At 40.8% G+C, this 19195-nt stretch overlaps 1 protein-coding gene across 2 annotated transcripts in view; it reads left to right on the forward strand.

The window, feature by feature from the left end:
* ACVR1 (activin A receptor type 1) overlaps window positions 1-17807 on the forward strand; it is a 126833-nt gene extending 109026 nt beyond the window's left edge. For both annotated transcript variants that reach the window (XM_067741872.1, XM_067741870.1), the window contains 4 exons: window positions 766-1041; window positions 5695-5892; window positions 15726-15856; window positions 16598-17807. In XM_067741872.1, coding sequence (XP_067597973.1) covers window positions 766-1041; window positions 5695-5892; window positions 15726-15856; window positions 16598-16732 — 740 coding nt within the window. In that variant the 3' untranslated portion in view covers window positions 16733-17807. The remainder of the gene's footprint in view (window positions 1-765; window positions 1042-5694; window positions 5893-15725; window positions 15857-16597) is intronic.
* The last annotated feature ends 1388 nt before the right edge of the window (window positions 17808-19195 follow it).

The raw sequence follows: 19195 nt of genomic DNA on the forward strand, positions 1-19195 counted from the left end.
GATAGGTTCCTTTTTTAAATCGATGAATCAGTCACACTTAATATAAACTCACTCCTTGATTTTATAGCAGAGACAATCCAAAGAGCCCAAATGAGTTGCCTAATGTTCTAAAGCAGATCACAGGCAGATCAAGACTAGAACACAGGTGTCTAGGTTCCAGGCTTTGTGTTCTTTCTGGGTGGTTGATGAATGATCTGTGCCTGGAATGTCAACATGATAAAGGGTTTAACACTCTCATTATGGGTAAACACAAAGACATTATTTCTATCTGAATCTTTTTTTTTTTTTTTGCCGTATGAGGGCCTCTCACCGTTACGGCCTCTCCCGTGGCGGAGCACAGGCTCTGGACGCGCAGGCTCAGCGGCCATGGCTCACGGGCCCAGCCACTCCGCGGCATGTGGGATCTTCCCGGACCGGGGCACGAACCCGTGTCCCCTGCATCGGGAGGCGGACTCTCAACCACTGTGCCATCAGGGAAGCCCCTTCTATCTGAATCTTAATGCAATGTAAAAAAAATTTCAAAGGATTATTTACAATGGAAATGAATATGAAAATTTCCTATTCACTAGCAGTGTCCTCTTAAGGTATAAGTACATTATTTTTCTCTGTTGATGCCTCTGTAAACCTCCTTTTATGGCAGTTGGTAAGTTTAATATTTTTTGTTATAGGTGATCTCTACTGTATGGGTCACTATTTCTGTATAGAAAATTAAGCTGTAATGTGAAATTCTCACATGTCTATTAATTTTGTTCTTGCTGTCTCCAGGTTTCATTGCTTCAGACATGACATCAAGACACTCCAGTACACAGTTGTGGTTAATCACACATTATCATGAAATGGGATCGCTGTATGACTACCTTCAGCTTACTACTCTGGATACAGTGAGCTGCCTGCGAATAGTGCTGTCCATAGCTAGTGGTCTCGCACATTTACACATAGAGATCTTTGGGACCCAAGGGAAACCAGCCATTGCTCACCGAGATTTAAAAAGCAAAAACATCCTGGTTAAGAAGAATGGACAGTGTTGCATAGCAGATTTGGGTAAATTTTTTAAAAATATTTTTAAATTACTGTTTTAACTTTTGTTGTCTTCTCTTGTTTAGCCAGGTTGCATCTTTTTCCCTCCAAACACTTTGTTATGAAAAATTTCAAGCATGCAAATTGAAAGGGCTTCACGGTGAACACCTGTATATTTACCACCTAGATTCTCCCATGAACATTTTACTGTCATCACATATCCAGCCTCCATTTATCAATACAGCTTAATCTTTGATACATTTCAAAGTAAACTGCAGACAAAAGAGCCCTTCCCTCCAGTGGCTTCAGCATACACACCAATATATCATTCACTGGAGTTCTTTACTTTTTTTCTCTTTTCAGGTCAAATTTTATTTCACATGAAATGCACAGATCTTAAGTGCACACTCTCAGATTTTTGACAGATGCTGTAAAATCCAAATCGCTGTCAAGATACAGACCCTCCCGTTACTCTAGAAAGTCACCTCGTGCTGGTTCAGTCCGTTCCTGCCCCAGCCCACCCTGAGAGGCAACCAGTACTGTTGCATTCTGATTTCACAAGCCTTACACAAAGTAGGTACACGATGAAATAACCTATGGAATGAATTGGTCTTAAAAATGGTTTATAACGTTGTTCTGTAACCAAGGCAAAATTATCAATCAAAGAAAGAGGGGGAAAAAAAATCCCCAAACTAATTTACCATTTGCCCTGCTGGCATATCTCATTCTTACGGTGTTAGGGTGATGCTTAATGTAGCTTTAACTGCATTATAAATAAGATTATTTTCATTTATAGTGGCATTCTCTATAAAGCCTATTCATCCTAGACCCCTAGAATATTGGCTGAATAATTATGCTAACGAGAACTGAATTGTAATTTTGGTTATTCATTTCAGTGGACTACTGAGGATACTCACTCTCCTTGAATAAAAAATGGTCGCTCTTATTTTCGTATCATTATAGTTATTGTTACATGGATAAACGTTTAGGCAGTGTTAGCTCTAATTACATAGATGATAAAATTGTTTTTAAACACAAGGGATTTGACATAGGAAAATTTCTTTCAAATAAATTTTTTTCAAATAAAATTTTTCTTTATCCCTTTAAAGTCCTTGTGTTCATGTTGAGAAATTATTTGACGGTGTTTTCCAAGTATAAGGAGGCATGACCCTAACGTTTTTGTTGTGGTGTAGAAGACTTATGGCTGTGCCATGGCTCATGGAGCTAAGGTGATTTGAGTTTCCCAATTATTGACTCAGTTTTTTTTTTTTTTTTTTTTGCGGTATGCGGGCCTCTCACTGTCGTGGCCTCTCCCGTTGCGGAGCACAGGCTCCGGACGCGCAGGCCCAGCGGCCATGGCTCACCGGCCCAGCCGCTCCGCAGCATGTGGGATCTTCCCGGACCGGGGCACGAACCCACGTCCCCTGCATCGGCAGGTGGACTCTCAACCACTGTGCCACCAGGGAAGCCCGACCCAGTATTTTTTTAATTAATAAATTTATGTTTGGCTGCATTGGGTCTTCGTTGCTGCACGCGGGCTTTCTCTAGTTGCGGCGAGCGGGGGCTACTCTTCGTTGCGGTGCGTGGGCTTCTCATTGTGGTGGCTTCTCTTGTTGCAGAGCACGGGCTTTAGGCGTGCGGGCTCAGTAGTTGTGGCTCGCGGGCTCCAGAGCGCAGGCTCAGTAGTTGTGGCGCATGGGCTTAGTTGCTCCACGGCATGTGGGATCTTCCCAGACCAGGGCTCGAACCCACGTCCCCTGCATTGGCAGGCAGATTCTTAACCACTGCGCCACCAGAGAAGTCCCTGATCCAGTATTTTTGTACAGGTTTTTTCATCTATCTATTTACCTGCCCTAAGTGCTGACCTGCTTACACTCAGGGGCAAGGGTGGGGGGCTTAGCAAGGGGGACTTCAGTGTTTGACACCGTGCCTTGAATGTCTCTGTTGTTTGAAACTTTTATAATAGTGTGTTTATGTATTATTCATGTTACTAAAAGTCAATTATGCCCACCTCACACAATTCTTATGAGATTCAGAAATTTTATAAATGCTTGGCAAATAGTCATTCAAATGGTAGCTGCTGTTCTAGTCCTGAGGCCAAGGGAAGATAGACACATTGAGGCAGCTGTTGGTTTTGGTTTATGGGACTTGGGGGGAATTAGCAAATCCAACTAATTAATTATTTAATTACATTTATTTTGACCTATAGCTTTCCAGCTGTATTCACGGTTTCATACAGAAATCTGTGTTAAGGGGTCATTATTCAGGGAAGTAGATTGGTAGTACAGGAGACAGCTCCTGTAAGACTGCAATTTATATTAATTTTTTACTTTATACCTAGAAATTAAGGATCACTTGTTAGAAATTATGTTCTATTATTAATACTGTAAAACTTCCAGTATTTTAGCAAAAATACCAGTATTGTATTTTCCTCACTTTTGATCACAGAAAAATTCAAGCATTAAGAAAGATTGAAAAAGTAGTATGATGGTCATTCATATCCACAACACCTAGATTCAGCAGTTATTAAAATGTTGCCAAATTTGCTTTATTTGTATGTGGCTGAGTGTATATGTTTGCAAATTCATTTGAAAATAAGATGCAGGGCTCCCCTGGTGGCATAGTGGTTGAGGGTCCGCCTGCCAATGCAGGGGACACGGGTTCATGCCCTGGTCCGGGAAGATCCCACATACCGCGGAGCAGCTGGGCCCGTGAGCCATGGCCGCTGGGCCTGCGCGTCCGGAGCCTGTGCTCCGCAACGGGAGAGGCCACAGCAGTGACAGGCCCGCGTACCGCAAAAAAAAAAAAAAAGAAAAGAAAAGTTGCAAAGTCACAACTCTTTACTACTAAATACTTCAAAGTGCATCCCCTAAATATACTTCTCTTGCATAATCACAGTTTATCACACCTAAAAGTTATTGATTATGCTTTAATATCATTTAATAGCCATTTTCAAATTTTTCCAGTTTTTTCAAACAAGAATTGAGGCACGTTGCATTTGGTTGGTTTGTCTCTTTAGTTAGTGTAATAATTATGGATTACTGGGAAACAAATTACCTCTAAAACTTAGCAGCTTAAAATAACACAAGTTTATTATCTCACACAGTCGGTCAGCAGTCTTGGAACAACTCAGGTCTGTGGTTCTGGCTCAGGATCTGACAGGGGTAACAGTCATACCATCAGTCAGGGCTGCAGGCATCTGAAGGCTTGGTCGGGCCTGGAGGAACTTCTAGGATGGCTCACTCACATGGCTGTTGATGGGAAGCCTCAGTTCCTTGTCATGTGGTCCTGTCCACGGGGCTGCTTGAGTGTCCTCATAACACTACGAATGAGCCCAGAGAGAGCAAACAGGAAGCCATATGCCTTCTATGCCCTAATCTTAAAGATACACACACTCTTCGGCCATATTCTGTTTGGTAGTCCAGCCCACGCTCAAGGCATGAGGAATTGAGTTTCCCCTCGTGAAGGGAGAAGTTTCAAAACACTTGTGGATGTATTTTTAAACCACCACAGCTAGTATTTCTATTCTCTATTTACACTTCACCTTTTTTGTATTCTGTTATCTTTACTCTGTGGTTCTGGAAATGGTGGAGGGGCATTATGGTTTGTGAAATGTTCGTAATGGCCATAGAATCTTAGGGTTGCTTATAAAAATGAGAAGAGGAACCAGTCTGATTTAGTCAAACGCAGTTGCCAGTATCTTTGGTATTGAGGCTGAGATAACATACGTGCTATCTCCCTTGCTTTATATGGAGTCATCATCTCACCCACGCAAAGCCACGGAGTGGGAGGAGAAGCATTCTCCACAGATGACTTGACGGATCCCCGCTGGGTTACAAAGGTGTACATGGTCTGCTTGCTCCAGTTTGGCAATTTTCATTATTTTGAGTGTTACAGGAATCACTTTCAGTTGGTCTGCACACGCATCAAAAAGTAATTCCATTCTCAAATAAACCATGCACGAATCTGTCTATTACCCTTGGTCTGTGAGGAATGCTGGGTCTCTCTAACTGGCTGAGGAATTCGGACATGAGTCATGGTTTAAGATAGTGCTTCAAAATCATTTAACGTGATAGTTGTGCTTTGAATTGAGGGCCAGCTTAATGTTCTCTGTACATGTGGCTGCAGAGAAAGCCCTGTGGGTTTGGTCCACGTTACTGTTCAGATGAGCGGCCCTTTTTCAGGGATGGAGCAGGGCCCGGGGCAGTCGGCCCTTTATGTAATGATAAATTACCTCAAAGTCCCTGCCTCACATGGTTTGAAGTTTGTGTTTGCAGTCTAGTGGGAGCTGTGCTGGAGCCTGAGAGCTTAATTTGCTCCTTGTTATTTAAGCCACTTGGAGGCTCCCATTTGACAAGTGAGTCTGTTTTCCTGTGCATTTCGAACACTGGCCTCCTATTGGTTTGGTGTATTAGTTTATTATTTACCCCAAACTTTTTGTCTCTGAGGTTCATCTATTAACCTAAGAGCCTCAGAATGTTTCTGGCATCAGCCCTATTTCCTGCTCTCAACGGAAGTCATCACAAGGGTACTCCAGAGATGACTCTGGGTGTAATGCGGCAGTCACCATGGATGCCACAAGAGGGCGCTGTTCGTTGGGTTTGGTTTAAAATCCTTCAGCAGCCGTCTGTGAGAAAGGAAGGGAGCAGATTGACAATGTTGTCTTCTTCCTTTCAGGCCTGGCAGTCATGCATTCCCAGAGCACCAATCAGCTCGACGTGGGGAACAACCCCCGTGTGGGCACCAAACGCTACATGGCCCCCGAAGTTCTAGATGAAACCATCCAGGTGGATTGTTTCGATTCTTATAAGAGAGTCGATATTTGGGCCTTTGGACTTGTCTTGTGGGAAGTGGCCCGGCGGATGGTGAGCAATGGTAGGTATCTGATCTCAGATAATATTGCCCTTGTCTGAGTCCTCTTTGTTCTGCTACCTTTAAAAGGGCAAAGGAAATATTTAAGTACACACTGTTGCGTGAATCATGCTTGTGAAGCTGTTGGCATTTATACTTGCTTTATGGCTGGTAGGTAGAAGGCGCATGATGGCAGTCTGTTTTAACTGCAGGAGGGGAAACCGTGGTGGAAAAAGTATTTCTGCAAGAGACTACTTATTCCTTGGTTTGTTTTTATCAGTCCATATTTTATTTTTCCTTCCTCCGTCCTTATTCTGCCTTTTTTTTCCCACCCTTCCTCCTTCTTTGCTCTTTTCCCAAGTGAGTTTTATCGTGAGAGCTTCAAGGAAATCTAAGTGTGAATTCTGCTATTATAGATATTTTTACTTCTTAAGTTTGGATTACTGAGAAAAGATTCAGGTTGCACACTCAGAATTCACTCGTTTGTAAGAAGCAGGCTGTACCTGCAAAGTAAGTGAAGTTTACATTCAGGAAGCCCTGAATAGGAGGCTCGTGCTGGTCCTCTTATAAATAAGCTTTATGAAACGGTGTTGCCTTAGCAGCTAGGGAAGCATATGTCTATCGATAATTTTTTACCCATATTCCCTACAGTGAACTTTCACCTCCATCTTTCAAATCAGCCACAAATACATTGTTGAACTTTAAGTTCACTGTATTCTGAAAGCACTACATATCCGCATTCAAATAGCACATGCCCCATCTACCCACAAAGTGGTTATTATAGCAGAATCTCTCGAATCGACTAAATTGACCTCTTCATACCTTCACAACTGGAAGTCCTACTGCAAAAAGAATGTGTCTGAAATTGTTCCAGGAAAACAGAAGAAAATGCTATATACTTAAATTAATATTCATTTTCAGGAGATATTTTACCCTCCTGGGACCCACTGGAATCCTAGATTTGAAGTATTAAATAGTGCATGAAGTCACTGACATATGTGCTCCATCCCACCTTCCACTCATAGTTTCTTGTAAGGATTGAAATTTTGGGGGTAACTTACAATTTTTAAGAATAATAGCCAGAGAGTGGAAGTTCTGGTTCTGTGAGCTAAGTGAAATTGGGGTAATGTAACATAGTTTTAGTGTGCAATAATTTAAATTGGCAAGGCTTTGTGGTAGTTTTTTTCCTCCGTAACAGCAGCAGAGTGTGTTTGCTTTTAACACTCTTAAGGGTATCAAAGACAATGTTTTAAATTAAACATAAACATACATGCATTGTAACCAGACAGTGCTTTTAAAGTTTTTTTTGTTTTTTGTTTTTGGAAGGAGTCATGAACATTTTCTTGGTAACTGTTTCTCAATTGTTGAGAGCTACTGACTTGCATTTTGTGCCATTCAAGTGCCTTGAGAATTGTTTGCAACAGAGTGATTGTTTTGCTGATTTATCAAGTTCTGAACTTTGCCTGAAATTGCACAGCGACTTCATTTCCCCATCCCCATCCCTTATAATTCTTGAGTGCCTTAGAGTTGAAAATCAGATTCTAATTAGTTTATTTTAAACACTTTAGAGAAGGACTGGTGTCATTATAAACTGTGTGTGGGGGAACTTGCCCCAGACGAAGAGGAAGTTAATATTCCAAGGCCAGGATAGTCCAGTCCAGCTATGGGTGCTGGAGCCATGCCAGGCAAGCCTGCGTGATGAAAGGCAAACTTGGCAGAAACTTGGGCTTTGGGCTTTGTAAGAACTCATGTTGCAAATTTGTTCCCTGTGTCGCAGGCTTAAACCCAAATGGCTTTCAAAGATCAGCTGTGATTAATAGGAGTCAGTTGGAGAATAGAGCCGTCAGTTTAAAATATAGCTCAACAAATAGTTTTCTTGATCTATCCTGTGTTTCACATTATTTTTGGAAAAAATATCGTGAAGGGTAGAGGAAGAGAGACTATTTTGGTTGCTTTCTGATTTACTGATCTCCCCCTTACGTCATGGTTTAGATTGTTCCTAAAATTTTGTGGGTTGCGCTTCTGTTCTATGGTGTGCTTTGATTTTTAGGGGGAGGTAAGGGTATGTCATGTCTCATTTTAAATCAGCTACTGTCCCTTGGCAATGACTAATTTGATATTTCCCCTTCTCTTTCTCTAGTCCTCCTTCTTCCATGAATATTCACATGCACACACACACACAAATCAGTTTATCCAAACTCAAACTTGAAAGTGTTCAGTGCTGCTTGCATACCTGTTAATATTTTCATTATTACTATACCCCCAAACAGAAAAATGAGTAGAAAGAAAAATTTGCCTTTACCTTCCAGTATTCATGTTTCTTTCCCCTTCTTCTCTATGCAACCATGTACATATTTTTTTACTTAGTTGTAATCATAGTGTAAATATAATTCTGTATCATCTTTTTCATTTCTGTTTTTTAAATGTTAGTCTGTTTTTATTTTAGATGGTCTCATGATATTTCATTAATTTAACCATTTCTATGTTGTCAGACATCCTCTTTCCTCCATGTAGACATCTTTGTTCATACAACTTTTTCATTTGGGGAATTCTTCTTAATCTGAAGGAAAGTAGACCTATTTGGTCAAAGAATTTGGATGTTTTTATGGCTTCACACATAACTGCCAAGTTGCTTTCCATATGAGTTGTTCTAATTTATAATATCCCGCTCACCCCAGGGTGTGATGTACCTATTTCACTTTCTTACTAGCTTTAAGAACTGACATTAAAGGATATATATATTTGAAATTATTGCATACTAAATGTACCTCATTTAAATATATGAATATCTTAGGGAGGTCATTATAATTATGCATCTTTGAGTTTCTGAGTCCATTATAAAAACTGATGACCAGATAGTTCTCTTGGAGTAATACAGTCCTCAAGTGAACCATGAGTATAAAAATATGTCGCATTTTGTGTTTTCATAGGAATTTTACATTTCTTTGCTAATAATAATAAACTTCCTGCTGTTTCTGTACAGGAATGAGAGTTAAGTCCATTTTCACATCTGAAAATTTCTCAGTAGTGTCTTTTGGAATTTACTGTTTGTGTTTAGTTTGACACTGAATTTGGAATTGGTCAGAAGGAAAGCCATTTTCTCACCATTTCCGGGTGAATTTTCTATATGAATCTAAGGCAGGGGTTTGCTTGAATCACTAGTTCTTAAGCCAGAGAGTGTGCAGCAGAATCACCTAGAAACACAGAGTACTGAACCGTCCCCAAGAGTTTCTGATTTAGTAGGTCTAGGTCTGGACCCAGGATCTCCCTTTCTAGCAGGGCCCCAGGTGATGCTGTGCTGCTAGGTCAGCGACCGTACTCTTGGGATCTCAGGTTAAAATGGAATGTATCGGTCTCACCCAGGCCAGGAAATAAAGACTGTCCCTGGGATGCTGACACAGCCCATCTGAGCAGGATTTCCTGATTTGTGTTCTTATGCTTCAGGTGAAGCTTCCTCTCTCTTCCAAGCTGAAGAGGGGTCCCTTTCTCCTTTGAGTCTTGTAGCTAGGCCTTGGCCTTTCTTTCAAGATTTTTGCTACTTCTCTGGCAAAAATACTTTTATAGTTCTGCAGACACACTGATTTCTGGTTACCTGGGTTCAGTGTGGTGTGAAGACAGAAATTGACACGTGGATTCCACAGATAAATGGGTGCATCATGGCTCTTCACGTGTGCCATTTAGCTTTGGTCTGATCAGAAACTTCTAGTAGCCCCATCCAAGCATCCTGCAGCAGTTCCCTCTTGAGATTAGAAGTCCTCTCTCTGGAACCTCAGCCTTCGGTGTCACACCTTGGTTGGATCCCTGTATGCAGAAACGCCAGAGTTGTTTTGCACTAATACTGTGGCCACAGCTGCTCATGGATTTAAAAGCTAACTAAAATGATCTTCCCTGATCCTCCTGTAGCGCATCTTTGACTGTGGCATCATGCAGGCAGCATGAGCCTCTGCTATACCCTTCACGTGTCTCCTCTTCGCTGCCCACAGGAGGGCTATGTGGACATATTTTTGTTTCAGTGACTGGCTTTGGTTATTCCATTTTGTGATGGAATCCAGTGTTGAAATGTGTCAAAAAGCACTTGTATCTCGTTGAAAAAACCCTGCTGGCTGAGCTGCATCTCTTAATGGGGTGGGGACTAGGGAATACTTGTTAGAATAAGCTTATGTTTGGCGCACATTCTTTGGAAAACCTCTTCTAAGAAGCCCTTGGGCTTGCTAAATAAGGAATGGCGTGTGCTTCAAGTTCCTGAGCACAATGGGCTTGTATATGGAAACCATGACAACTCTGATTTTCTTCAGCAACTTAATATCCAGTGTGTTTCACGATTTCATTTCACTACCTTAGTGTATATTAAGGTTTGAACAAAGGGAAGACTCATATTAGGGAAAATTTTTAGTATTCATTCAAGCAATTTCTTTCAGGTTTGTTTTATTTCGTTTGAGCTTTTAGGTGAGTGGTTGGGGGCAGGAATATGGAGGTGGGATTTTTCTCTCACTGATTCCTGGAATTTTGTGTCCCTGGTTTAAAGATCTAGACCAAAGGAGGGCAGTCAACTGACGTCACGACAAAATAAGCAGAGGCCAGCAGAACTTTACTGGGTATTGTTCACTGCTTACTGGTCTCGCTTCCCTGACACATCTTTAACAGCAGGTGTCCCCACCAGGACAAGTATCTGTGGTGCCAACCTTGGAACAGCCCCAGCATCCGGTGATTGATACCTTCTTCTTCTCATGAGACCTCTACAGATAGCAAACGCTTGATGTCTTCTGGAGCTTCTCCCTCTAGGTCTGAGGGTGTGTGAGGTGTAAGGCGTCTTGTCAAAGCTTAACTCAGAGCATGGCTGTGCATCTCTCCTAGGCCCTTTGACCTAGGCCCTTTGACCTTTCTTCTGACAACTGTCACATTCATAAATATTTTTAGTAGGGCCTGTGAAGCAATCTGTGAACCATTTATTTTGGCTATGCCACACTGCTGAGAATCCCAGTAACAGAAATTACTTTTAACAGACTTCAGATAATGCGTTTAGTCTTGATTTGAATAATGTGCATGGTTCCATATGCCCATGAATTGTAGGGGGGATAGCAGGATGAGGTCATCACTGCCACACAGATACTTCACTTAGCAGGGAACAGAGCTGTCCTGCCAGCTCTGTTCCTGTTTCTGAAAGGAGTACCTGCCTTGGGGAGAGGCAGGGCTTCCCAGCTAGTGCGCCTTGTTGGTTACAGGAGTGCCTGAGGTACTGGTTCTCTGAAACCTCCAGCAGCAAGGCAGCACCAAGGGCCACCAGAACCCCCTGGGCTGTCGTCCCCTCTGCTGTGAACAGCTCCATCCGTTTATATATTAGTCGTTTTTGATGTTGGCCATGGCTTGAAAACTGTGTTTGAAATCCTTCTGTGAGGAATGTTAATAAGCAAAGTGACACAAATAGTTGATATACCTTTTTGAATCCTCTTCCTACCAGGAAAAAAATGCCTCTCTGAAAACAGTGTTTCCCAAGATTCTCTCATACACGTACTACCTTTATGATTTCTTTTCATATCCAAATGTCCCTTGTACCATTATTTTCTTAATCATTTAAGTCAGCTAACTTTTTCAAACATTTCTTTTTAAAAGGAAATTAACGTCACTACTGGAAGTGGGAAAACCAGTTATCCCATGGCATTAAATGGAAGGTAACGTTAATAATACATACGCAGTTATTTAATAAGACAAAAAAGTTTTGTCCTTGAACCATATCTAATTTTCTCACAGGCCACCCCTGAGGGAAACACTGTATTAACTTAGAGTACTATCAGAAGCCCAACATGAACCACTCTCATTCTCTGTAAAATGGCTTTAGTCGTAATGTTCCAATGTCTGAAGGGCTTCATAGTTCCTGTAGGAGTTCACTGTTAACAGCAGCTCTCTGCAGGGATGCGGATGCTGGGGATCCTGCCCCCCTTGCCTGTTACCTGGGTGTCCACCCAAGCTGCAGTGCAGTGAAGAGAGACCGCGGACATGAAGTGAGCAGGCCCTTGTGACGAGATCAATGCATTATCCCATCGTGGGCTTGTTGGGAAGAATTCTAGAATACAAACAGGGAATTGGATTCAGGTTAATGTTTGTCATTAGGTAGCTGTGAACTTGGACAAGTACGTTTCCCCTGGGTGGTCCTCAGCTTCTTTTTCTGAAGGAAAGGCAGGCTGTGATCTGCATGATTCTGACATCCCCTGCATCTGTCTTTGCCTCACCTTCAGATTATTCAAATGATGGCCAAGTCCACAGCCCCTTATCTGCAATTGAGAAATCCCCAAAGCTTTGAGAGCCCAAAGCTACTGGTTTGGGTAGGGAGGGTCATGAGGAAGGCCTTGTTTCCAGAGACTTGCATTTTTAGAAAGACCCCTCTGGCATTTCATGGGGTTTGAAGGTTGTTTCTAGGTTGTTCTTATTAATCTGCACATTCGCTTTGTGATGTGTACTTTGAAGGTGTTGGAACTAAGGCCTGGCAATTAAGGGGTTTACTCAGAACCATGCAGCAAATTAATGATAGGGATATTGCTGGTAAAGATATATTTGCCCCAGAGAAGAGAAAACTTTCAGTTAGACACATGTCCAGGAAAAAAAAAATTGTATAAATCAGATACACATGCCCAAAGCTGTGGGGAGGAGGTTATGAATAGTTTCTCTGATTCTTTCTGCGGCCCTTCGAGTCGCAGCCCCTACCGTGGAAAAGCGAGGGCTGGCACGGTTCGTCCTTCCTGACCACTGTTTAAGAGCTCCTCTTCCACTGCATTCCTGGATCCTCTGTTGCTTGTACCACTCCTTTGGCACTCGAAGTCCTTTGTATTTTTAGGCGCTTTTCCTGAATTCACGCTGTTCTGTTCGCTGGCTCACGATTTGGCAGTTGTTGGGTGCTGTTGTAAAAGGACTGAGAGTCCACTTTTTCTCTGGCAGAGTGAGGAACAGTTGTAAGTAACTTCCTACCTTGACAACACAGGTAATTTCACAGTCCGACCCTGACCGCTCACCCTCTCCACCACCGTGTGCACTGATTTCAGCTACAGGGAATTTCCCTCCTCTCCAACACGGGAGGATCATTTGTAACCCCTTGTCTTTGTCCCATATCACTGGCCCCCAACCTGGATTGCCCCCCTCCTTGGCGTATTCTTGTCCCATCCTCTCCTCTTTCTTGAAAACTCATCTTTCTGTGTTCAGCCAGGCCCTAGCTCCCAGAAAGCTTACTTGTGCTTCCATGGCACCTGGTTTATATCTGGTATTTAAACCACACACAGGTGTTTAGTTCTCTGAAACCCATTGAACACCATGCCCCTCCCCCCCCCAACCTCTTCTCCCTGGTCCTACTTTGTAATTTTTTTTCGTGTCTTCCTTTCCCATTAGTCTCATCACCAACATCACATCTTTATTTTTATATCCCTAGTGCCAAGGACAACCTCTGGCTCATACAGTTTAAGGGACCAAAATGGTTTATGAGCCAATTTAGGAACTCGCAAGTAAAACTTAGTGAGAATTTCCAATCTATCTTTGCCTTTCAAGATATAAAGTATACAAAGGGGTGAAAAACATTTTTGAGGTTTTTTTTTTTTTTTTAAACAAGATTTCCATTATCTAAAGTAGAAAAGAGAGGGACTTGTTCTCATCTTCCACTAGACTTTGAGTTCCTTGAAAACTGAGAGTATGTCTTATACTTTTATCATCCTCAACATTTAGAATGGTGTTCCACACATGGTCAGTATGTAATATACTTTATATTGATTGAAATAATTGCTTTCCTTGACCAGAGGGTGTTCCATATAACTGCTGGAGTTTAATACCAGGTTTATTTTATGCTGGGAAAGCATGACCAACATCAGATGGAAACAGTCAACAATTTGACCAATGGTTGACAAAAAAGGCATGACTAAGTTCCAGGCATGATCATTAAATGGTCTTTTTAAACTTGATTCCTTTTGTTAAAACATGGCAGTATTTCATAAGATTAAAATATGGGAAATATAAACCCAAGGGAAAACTTCATCTTTGTATAGTGAATTTTATTGTTGAGTATCCCCAGATCCTATGTTTTAAAAATCCAGCCATGCTTTTTTTCTTTCGCATTTATAGAAAAATTGATGTTCCCATAACCCTTCCCAAGCTAGCCAGGCAAATTACTTCAAATAGCTGGCTGTTATGCTAGATTTTTAAAGACTGAAGCCAGGCTATTAAATGTATTCTCCTTCAGAAAAGTTGAGAGGTGGTGATGGGCACAATCCTACTGTTTCTTATAAGTGCATGTGGCCCTGATAAAGGTATAAATTATCTTGCTGGTCTGTGTCCAGCTGTATTTTATGTGATGTCTCCTAGTAATACAGGTACTGAAAAGAATTAAAATATTGTTGAATGCTTCCTGGGGTCCTTACAAGAGAAGTAGGTAAGGTCTCTGAGATGAGGTATCTCAAGACTTCTGAAAGCAGTGGTTTATGCCCAATCTGAACTGTTTACCGTTTGTCAGGAAAGGTTTTACTCCACTGACTAATACACATTACAAACACAGTCAAGCAATGTGGGTAAGTTAATGGTAAGTCTTAATATCAACTAGAATTTTTAAATTTAGACTACATTCCATTTTTAAAATAAATTCTTGAATCTATGTAGTTTAACAGAACTGTAGTATTTAACAGATGTTCCTTATCGTGACTAATCTTTTTCATAAATGGTTTGTCTTTAAGTGGGATTTGTGAGAACAACTTCTCACTGTTAATTTCTTTGATAAATGAAAAGGCGATTGCAGCTTTTCAGGTAGCTTATAGGAGCTAGAAAAACTTAAAAATTATTAAGACAGCCTCCTCCCACCTGTGCCAACAATCACTCTGGTAGGTATTTAGGAACAGAAGAAAGTTACATGGAGGAAGGAGAGAGGGCAGTAAACTAATCCACTGTCCTCACTGTTGAGGCCTTTGATGATGAGAGAAAAATAAGGGATTTTCTGGGTCTCATTTCTATAAAGGAAAGAATCAACTTTCTAATTCTAAATTATTGCTTTAAATTTTTCTCTTTGTGGAACTACTTTCTTTGTGAAAAGTAAGGAACTGATGAAATTTTACTGGGAAAAAAGGTTTCTAAGGCATTGGAAACCATGCAGGGGCAGAAGCTGAAATTAGCAACTTTCACATTTGCTTGGGAGTAAGGGAAAAGTTCATTCTTTTCAGCCATTCTTCTGCCTTTCCAAAAGACTGTCCTCTGCATTTTATTTTGTGCCTTTGATCTGAGAGGAATTAATAGAGCCATCAAACAGACAGCTGTGAATGACAGAGGGTACTCAGAACATACAGAATGAATGAGTGAGGAAATAGTATTTCATATTACATTACTTGCATCCTCCCGGTTGGAGGGATTATTTTATAGTAATCATAAAAAAAGGGGTATTTTGATGATGGCCTTGGATTGTTTGTTTGCCTCCAGCTCTAGTTGTGGCCAACTTTTTATTTCAGTTTATGGTTTGAAAACACTAGATTCGTGTACCTTCTTTAGGTATTTTGTCCTTTTTAATCACTGAAGGGACTCTTGTTCTGTCTCCTGTGCCCTGTTGGGCACCGCAGAGCTGTTTGTATGCACTCTTGGAGCGTTTTGTTATAATTACATGAGAGGTAGTCATGTTTTCTTCTAACAATTATTGTTCCTCCAGTTCTCTGCAGGGCTTCTATTTATTGCTTTGTTTTCCACTTATTTTAAGACCTACCTGTACCTTTCAGAATCACCCTGAAGTTTGAGGAAGGTGATCAGTACTTTTTCTGTCAACGCTGTAACCTGCGGCAACCCTCAGTACAACCCTGGGAACCTCTACTCTTTTGCTAACCCAACACAATTCTTGTCCATGTGTGTAGGTATTGTGGAGGATTACAAGCCACCGTTCTATGATGTGGTTCCCAATGACCCAAGTTTTGAAGATATGAGGAAGGTGGTCTGTGTAGATCAACAGAGGCCCAACATACCCAACAGATGGTTCTCAGACCCGGTAAGAGCAATGCTTTCTTAGTTTTAGAGCTATACTTAGCTGTTTGCTATTTGCATTCTCTTGATTTTTCAGCTGGTAGAGTTCTTGAGTGATCTGCCCTGTTTCTTTCTCTCCCTATTTTATGTAGAAGAGCTTTAGACCTAGTTGAGCAGGTTCACAAAATGGTCTCATTCTTGAAAGAGCCATTTCTGATAGATCTTGCCAATGAATGACAACATTCACAAGATTTTCTACCCTTGATTAGCTCCAGGAATTGGGAGACGCATTACTATGCCACTGGCCCTAGGACTGCAATTTCACATGTAAACCAAGAGACCTGAGTGATGCTTTTTAACCTCTTTTCTATCTCTGCATCTCTTCCAAACATAGGCTGTTTAATGCTGACAATCTTTATTGCTGCTGTTAAGTAGTAAGTAGCAAATCTAAGGCATTGAGAAATGACCCTATTTGCATATTTCAGTTTTAACTCTGGGTTACTGTTATGGCTTTTAGCGCCATCAAACCATCAACCTGTGTTGTGTAACGGACTTGATGGTCAGTTGGTAGCATTAGGAGTCCAAAGGGCAGAGTTTAAGAAACTCAAGAGTGGTTTATCAGTGGCTAAGGCCTTGATTATTTGTGTAAGGAAAATGGTAATAACATCACTTGAACTTCACAAGACCTGTAGAGCCCTGTGAAACAGTTGACGTAACATCTGCCCAGCTACTTTTTCACTGTGGTGTTGGTTCTTTCTCTCCTCAGACATTAACCTCCCTGGCCAAGCTGATGAAAGAATGCTGGTATCAAAATCCATCTGCCAGACTCACAGCCCTGCGTATCAAAAAGACTTTGACCAAAATTGATAATTCCCTAGACAAATTGAAAACTGACTGTTGACATTTTCACGGTGTCAAGAAGGAAGGTCTGACGTTGTCCAGCTGGGACCTAATGCTGACCTGACTGGTTGTCAGAACAGAATCCGTCTGTCTCCCTCCCCAAATGACTGCTTTGACAAGGCCGACATCTTACCCGGCTGTGTGCTGGGGAGACACCAAAACCACCCTAACCTCGCTCAATGACTGTGAACTGGGCATTTCACAAACTGTTCACGCTGCAGAGACTCATGTTGGACAGACACTGTTGCAAAGGTAGGGAACTGGAGGAACACAGAGAAATCCTAAAAGAGATCTGGGCATTAAGACAGTGGCTTTGCATATCTTCACAGGTCTCCTAGACACTCCCCACGGGAAACTCAAGGAGGTGGTGAATTTTTAATCAGCAATATTGCCTGTGCTTCTCTTCTTTATTGCACTAGGAATTCTTTGCATTCCTTACTTGCACTGTTACTCTTAATTTTAAAGACCCAACTTGCGGAAACATTGGCTCCGTACTCCACTGGTCTGTCTTTGGATAATAGGAATTCAATTTGGCAAAACAAAATATAATGTCAGACTTTGCTGCATTTTACACATGTGCTGATGTTTACAATGACGCTGAACATTAGGAATTGTTTATACACAACTTTGCAAATTATTTATTACTTGTGCAGTAGCAGTTTTTACAAAACTGCTTCATGCATATGTTAAAGCTTATTTTTATGTGGTCTTATGATTTTATTACTGAAATGTTTTTAACACTATACTCTGAAATGGACATTTTCTTTTATTATCCGTTAAATTCACATTTTAAGTGCTTCACATTTATGTGTGTAGACTGTAACTTTTTTTTTCAGTTCATATGCAGAACGTATTTAGCCATTACCCATGTGACACCACCGAATATATTACTGATTTAGAAGCAAAGATTTCAGTAGAATTTTAGTCCTGAACGCTGTGGGGAAAATGCATTTTCTTCAGAATTATCCATTATGTGCATTTAAACTCTGGCAGAAAAAAATAACTATTTTGTTTTAATCTACTTTTTGTATTTAGTAGTTATTTGTATAAATTAAATAAAATGTTTTCAAGTCAAAGTGAAGTTTTTCAACATGTAAAAAAGATCTACATATTATAAAGCATTTTCTTGTGGGAACAATAGAAGCACAAAATTAACTTGTAAGTCGAATTTGCTTTTTAAGTCTATTAATGAGCCTGAGGGTTCTAGGGCGATGTCTTCCAGTTTGAATTTGGTATCAGAAAATTTAGATTTTGGGTTTTTTTTGGGGGGGGGGTGGCTGTGATTTTATTTTTTTCTTGTTCAGTTTCCCCAGCTTTGAAGTGAGGGTAACAGACTTGTCTGAGCTGCCTCCTTCACAAGGGATAAGTGGAGGAAGGAGGTCAAAGCATTTTGTTTAGTATAAGGTCCTGTGTGAGAGGAAAGTGGTCTTATGCATCTCACCTTGCTGCTTTGGGAGAGTCCACTGTTGGCTTTTTTCACTTCTTGAAGTGTTCAGCGGGATTGAAAATGTAGAGTTTCAAGTATCTCAGTAAGAGTAGAGGTGTTAAAATTCTGGAATTTTCACCAGAGGTAAGTTAATAACTTCATTAGTATATTTACTAATATATATTAAAGTCACATTTAACTTTTAAAAGATTGTGGTAAAATGCACATAAATTTTACCATCTTACCCATTTTTAGGTATACAGTTCAGTTCTATCAAGTACATTCACACTGTTACGCTGCCATTGCCACCATCCATCCACAGAACTCTTTTCATCTTGCAAAACTGAAACTCTATCAAACAATAGCTCTTCATTTCTCACTATTTTCAATCCCTGGCAACCATCATTCTAGGCCTTTTAGTTTGTCTACTCTAAGTACCTCATAGGAGTGGAATCACTCATATTTGTCCTTTTGTGAGACTGTCTTATTTCACTTAGCATAATGTCCTCAAGGTTCATCTTTGTTATAGCATATATCAGAATTTACTTCCTTTTTATAGTTGATAATACTCCACTGTATGTGTATACAACATTCTGTTTATCCATTCATCTGCTGATGGACACTTGGGTTGCTTCCCCTTTTTGGCTATTGTGAGTAATGCTGCCATGAACTTGGGTGTATAAATTTCTCTTTGTCCTTCCTTTCAATTATTTTGGCTATATACCCACCAAAAGTGGAGTGGAGTCACATTTAAAGTTTGTTGAAGTATTATATACATATATAAAATTGTACAGCTTGATACATTTTTATAAAAAAATTCTTTTTATAAATTTATTTATTTATTTATTTATGGCTACATTGGGTCTTCGTTGCTGCGCACGGGCTTTCTCTAGTTGTGGGTAGCAGGATCTACTCTTCATTGCGGTGCAAGGGCTTCTCGTTGCGGTGGCTTCTCTTGTTGCAGAGCATGGGCTCTAGGCGTGCAGGCTTCAGTAGTTGTTGTGGTGCGCAGGCTCAGTAGTTGTGGCTCATGGGCTC

Source organism: Pseudorca crassidens, chromosome 6, assembly GCF_039906515.1.
Source record: "Pseudorca crassidens isolate mPseCra1 chromosome 6, mPseCra1.hap1, whole genome shotgun sequence".
NCBI lineage: Eukaryota > Metazoa > Chordata > Mammalia > Artiodactyla > Delphinidae > Pseudorca > Pseudorca crassidens.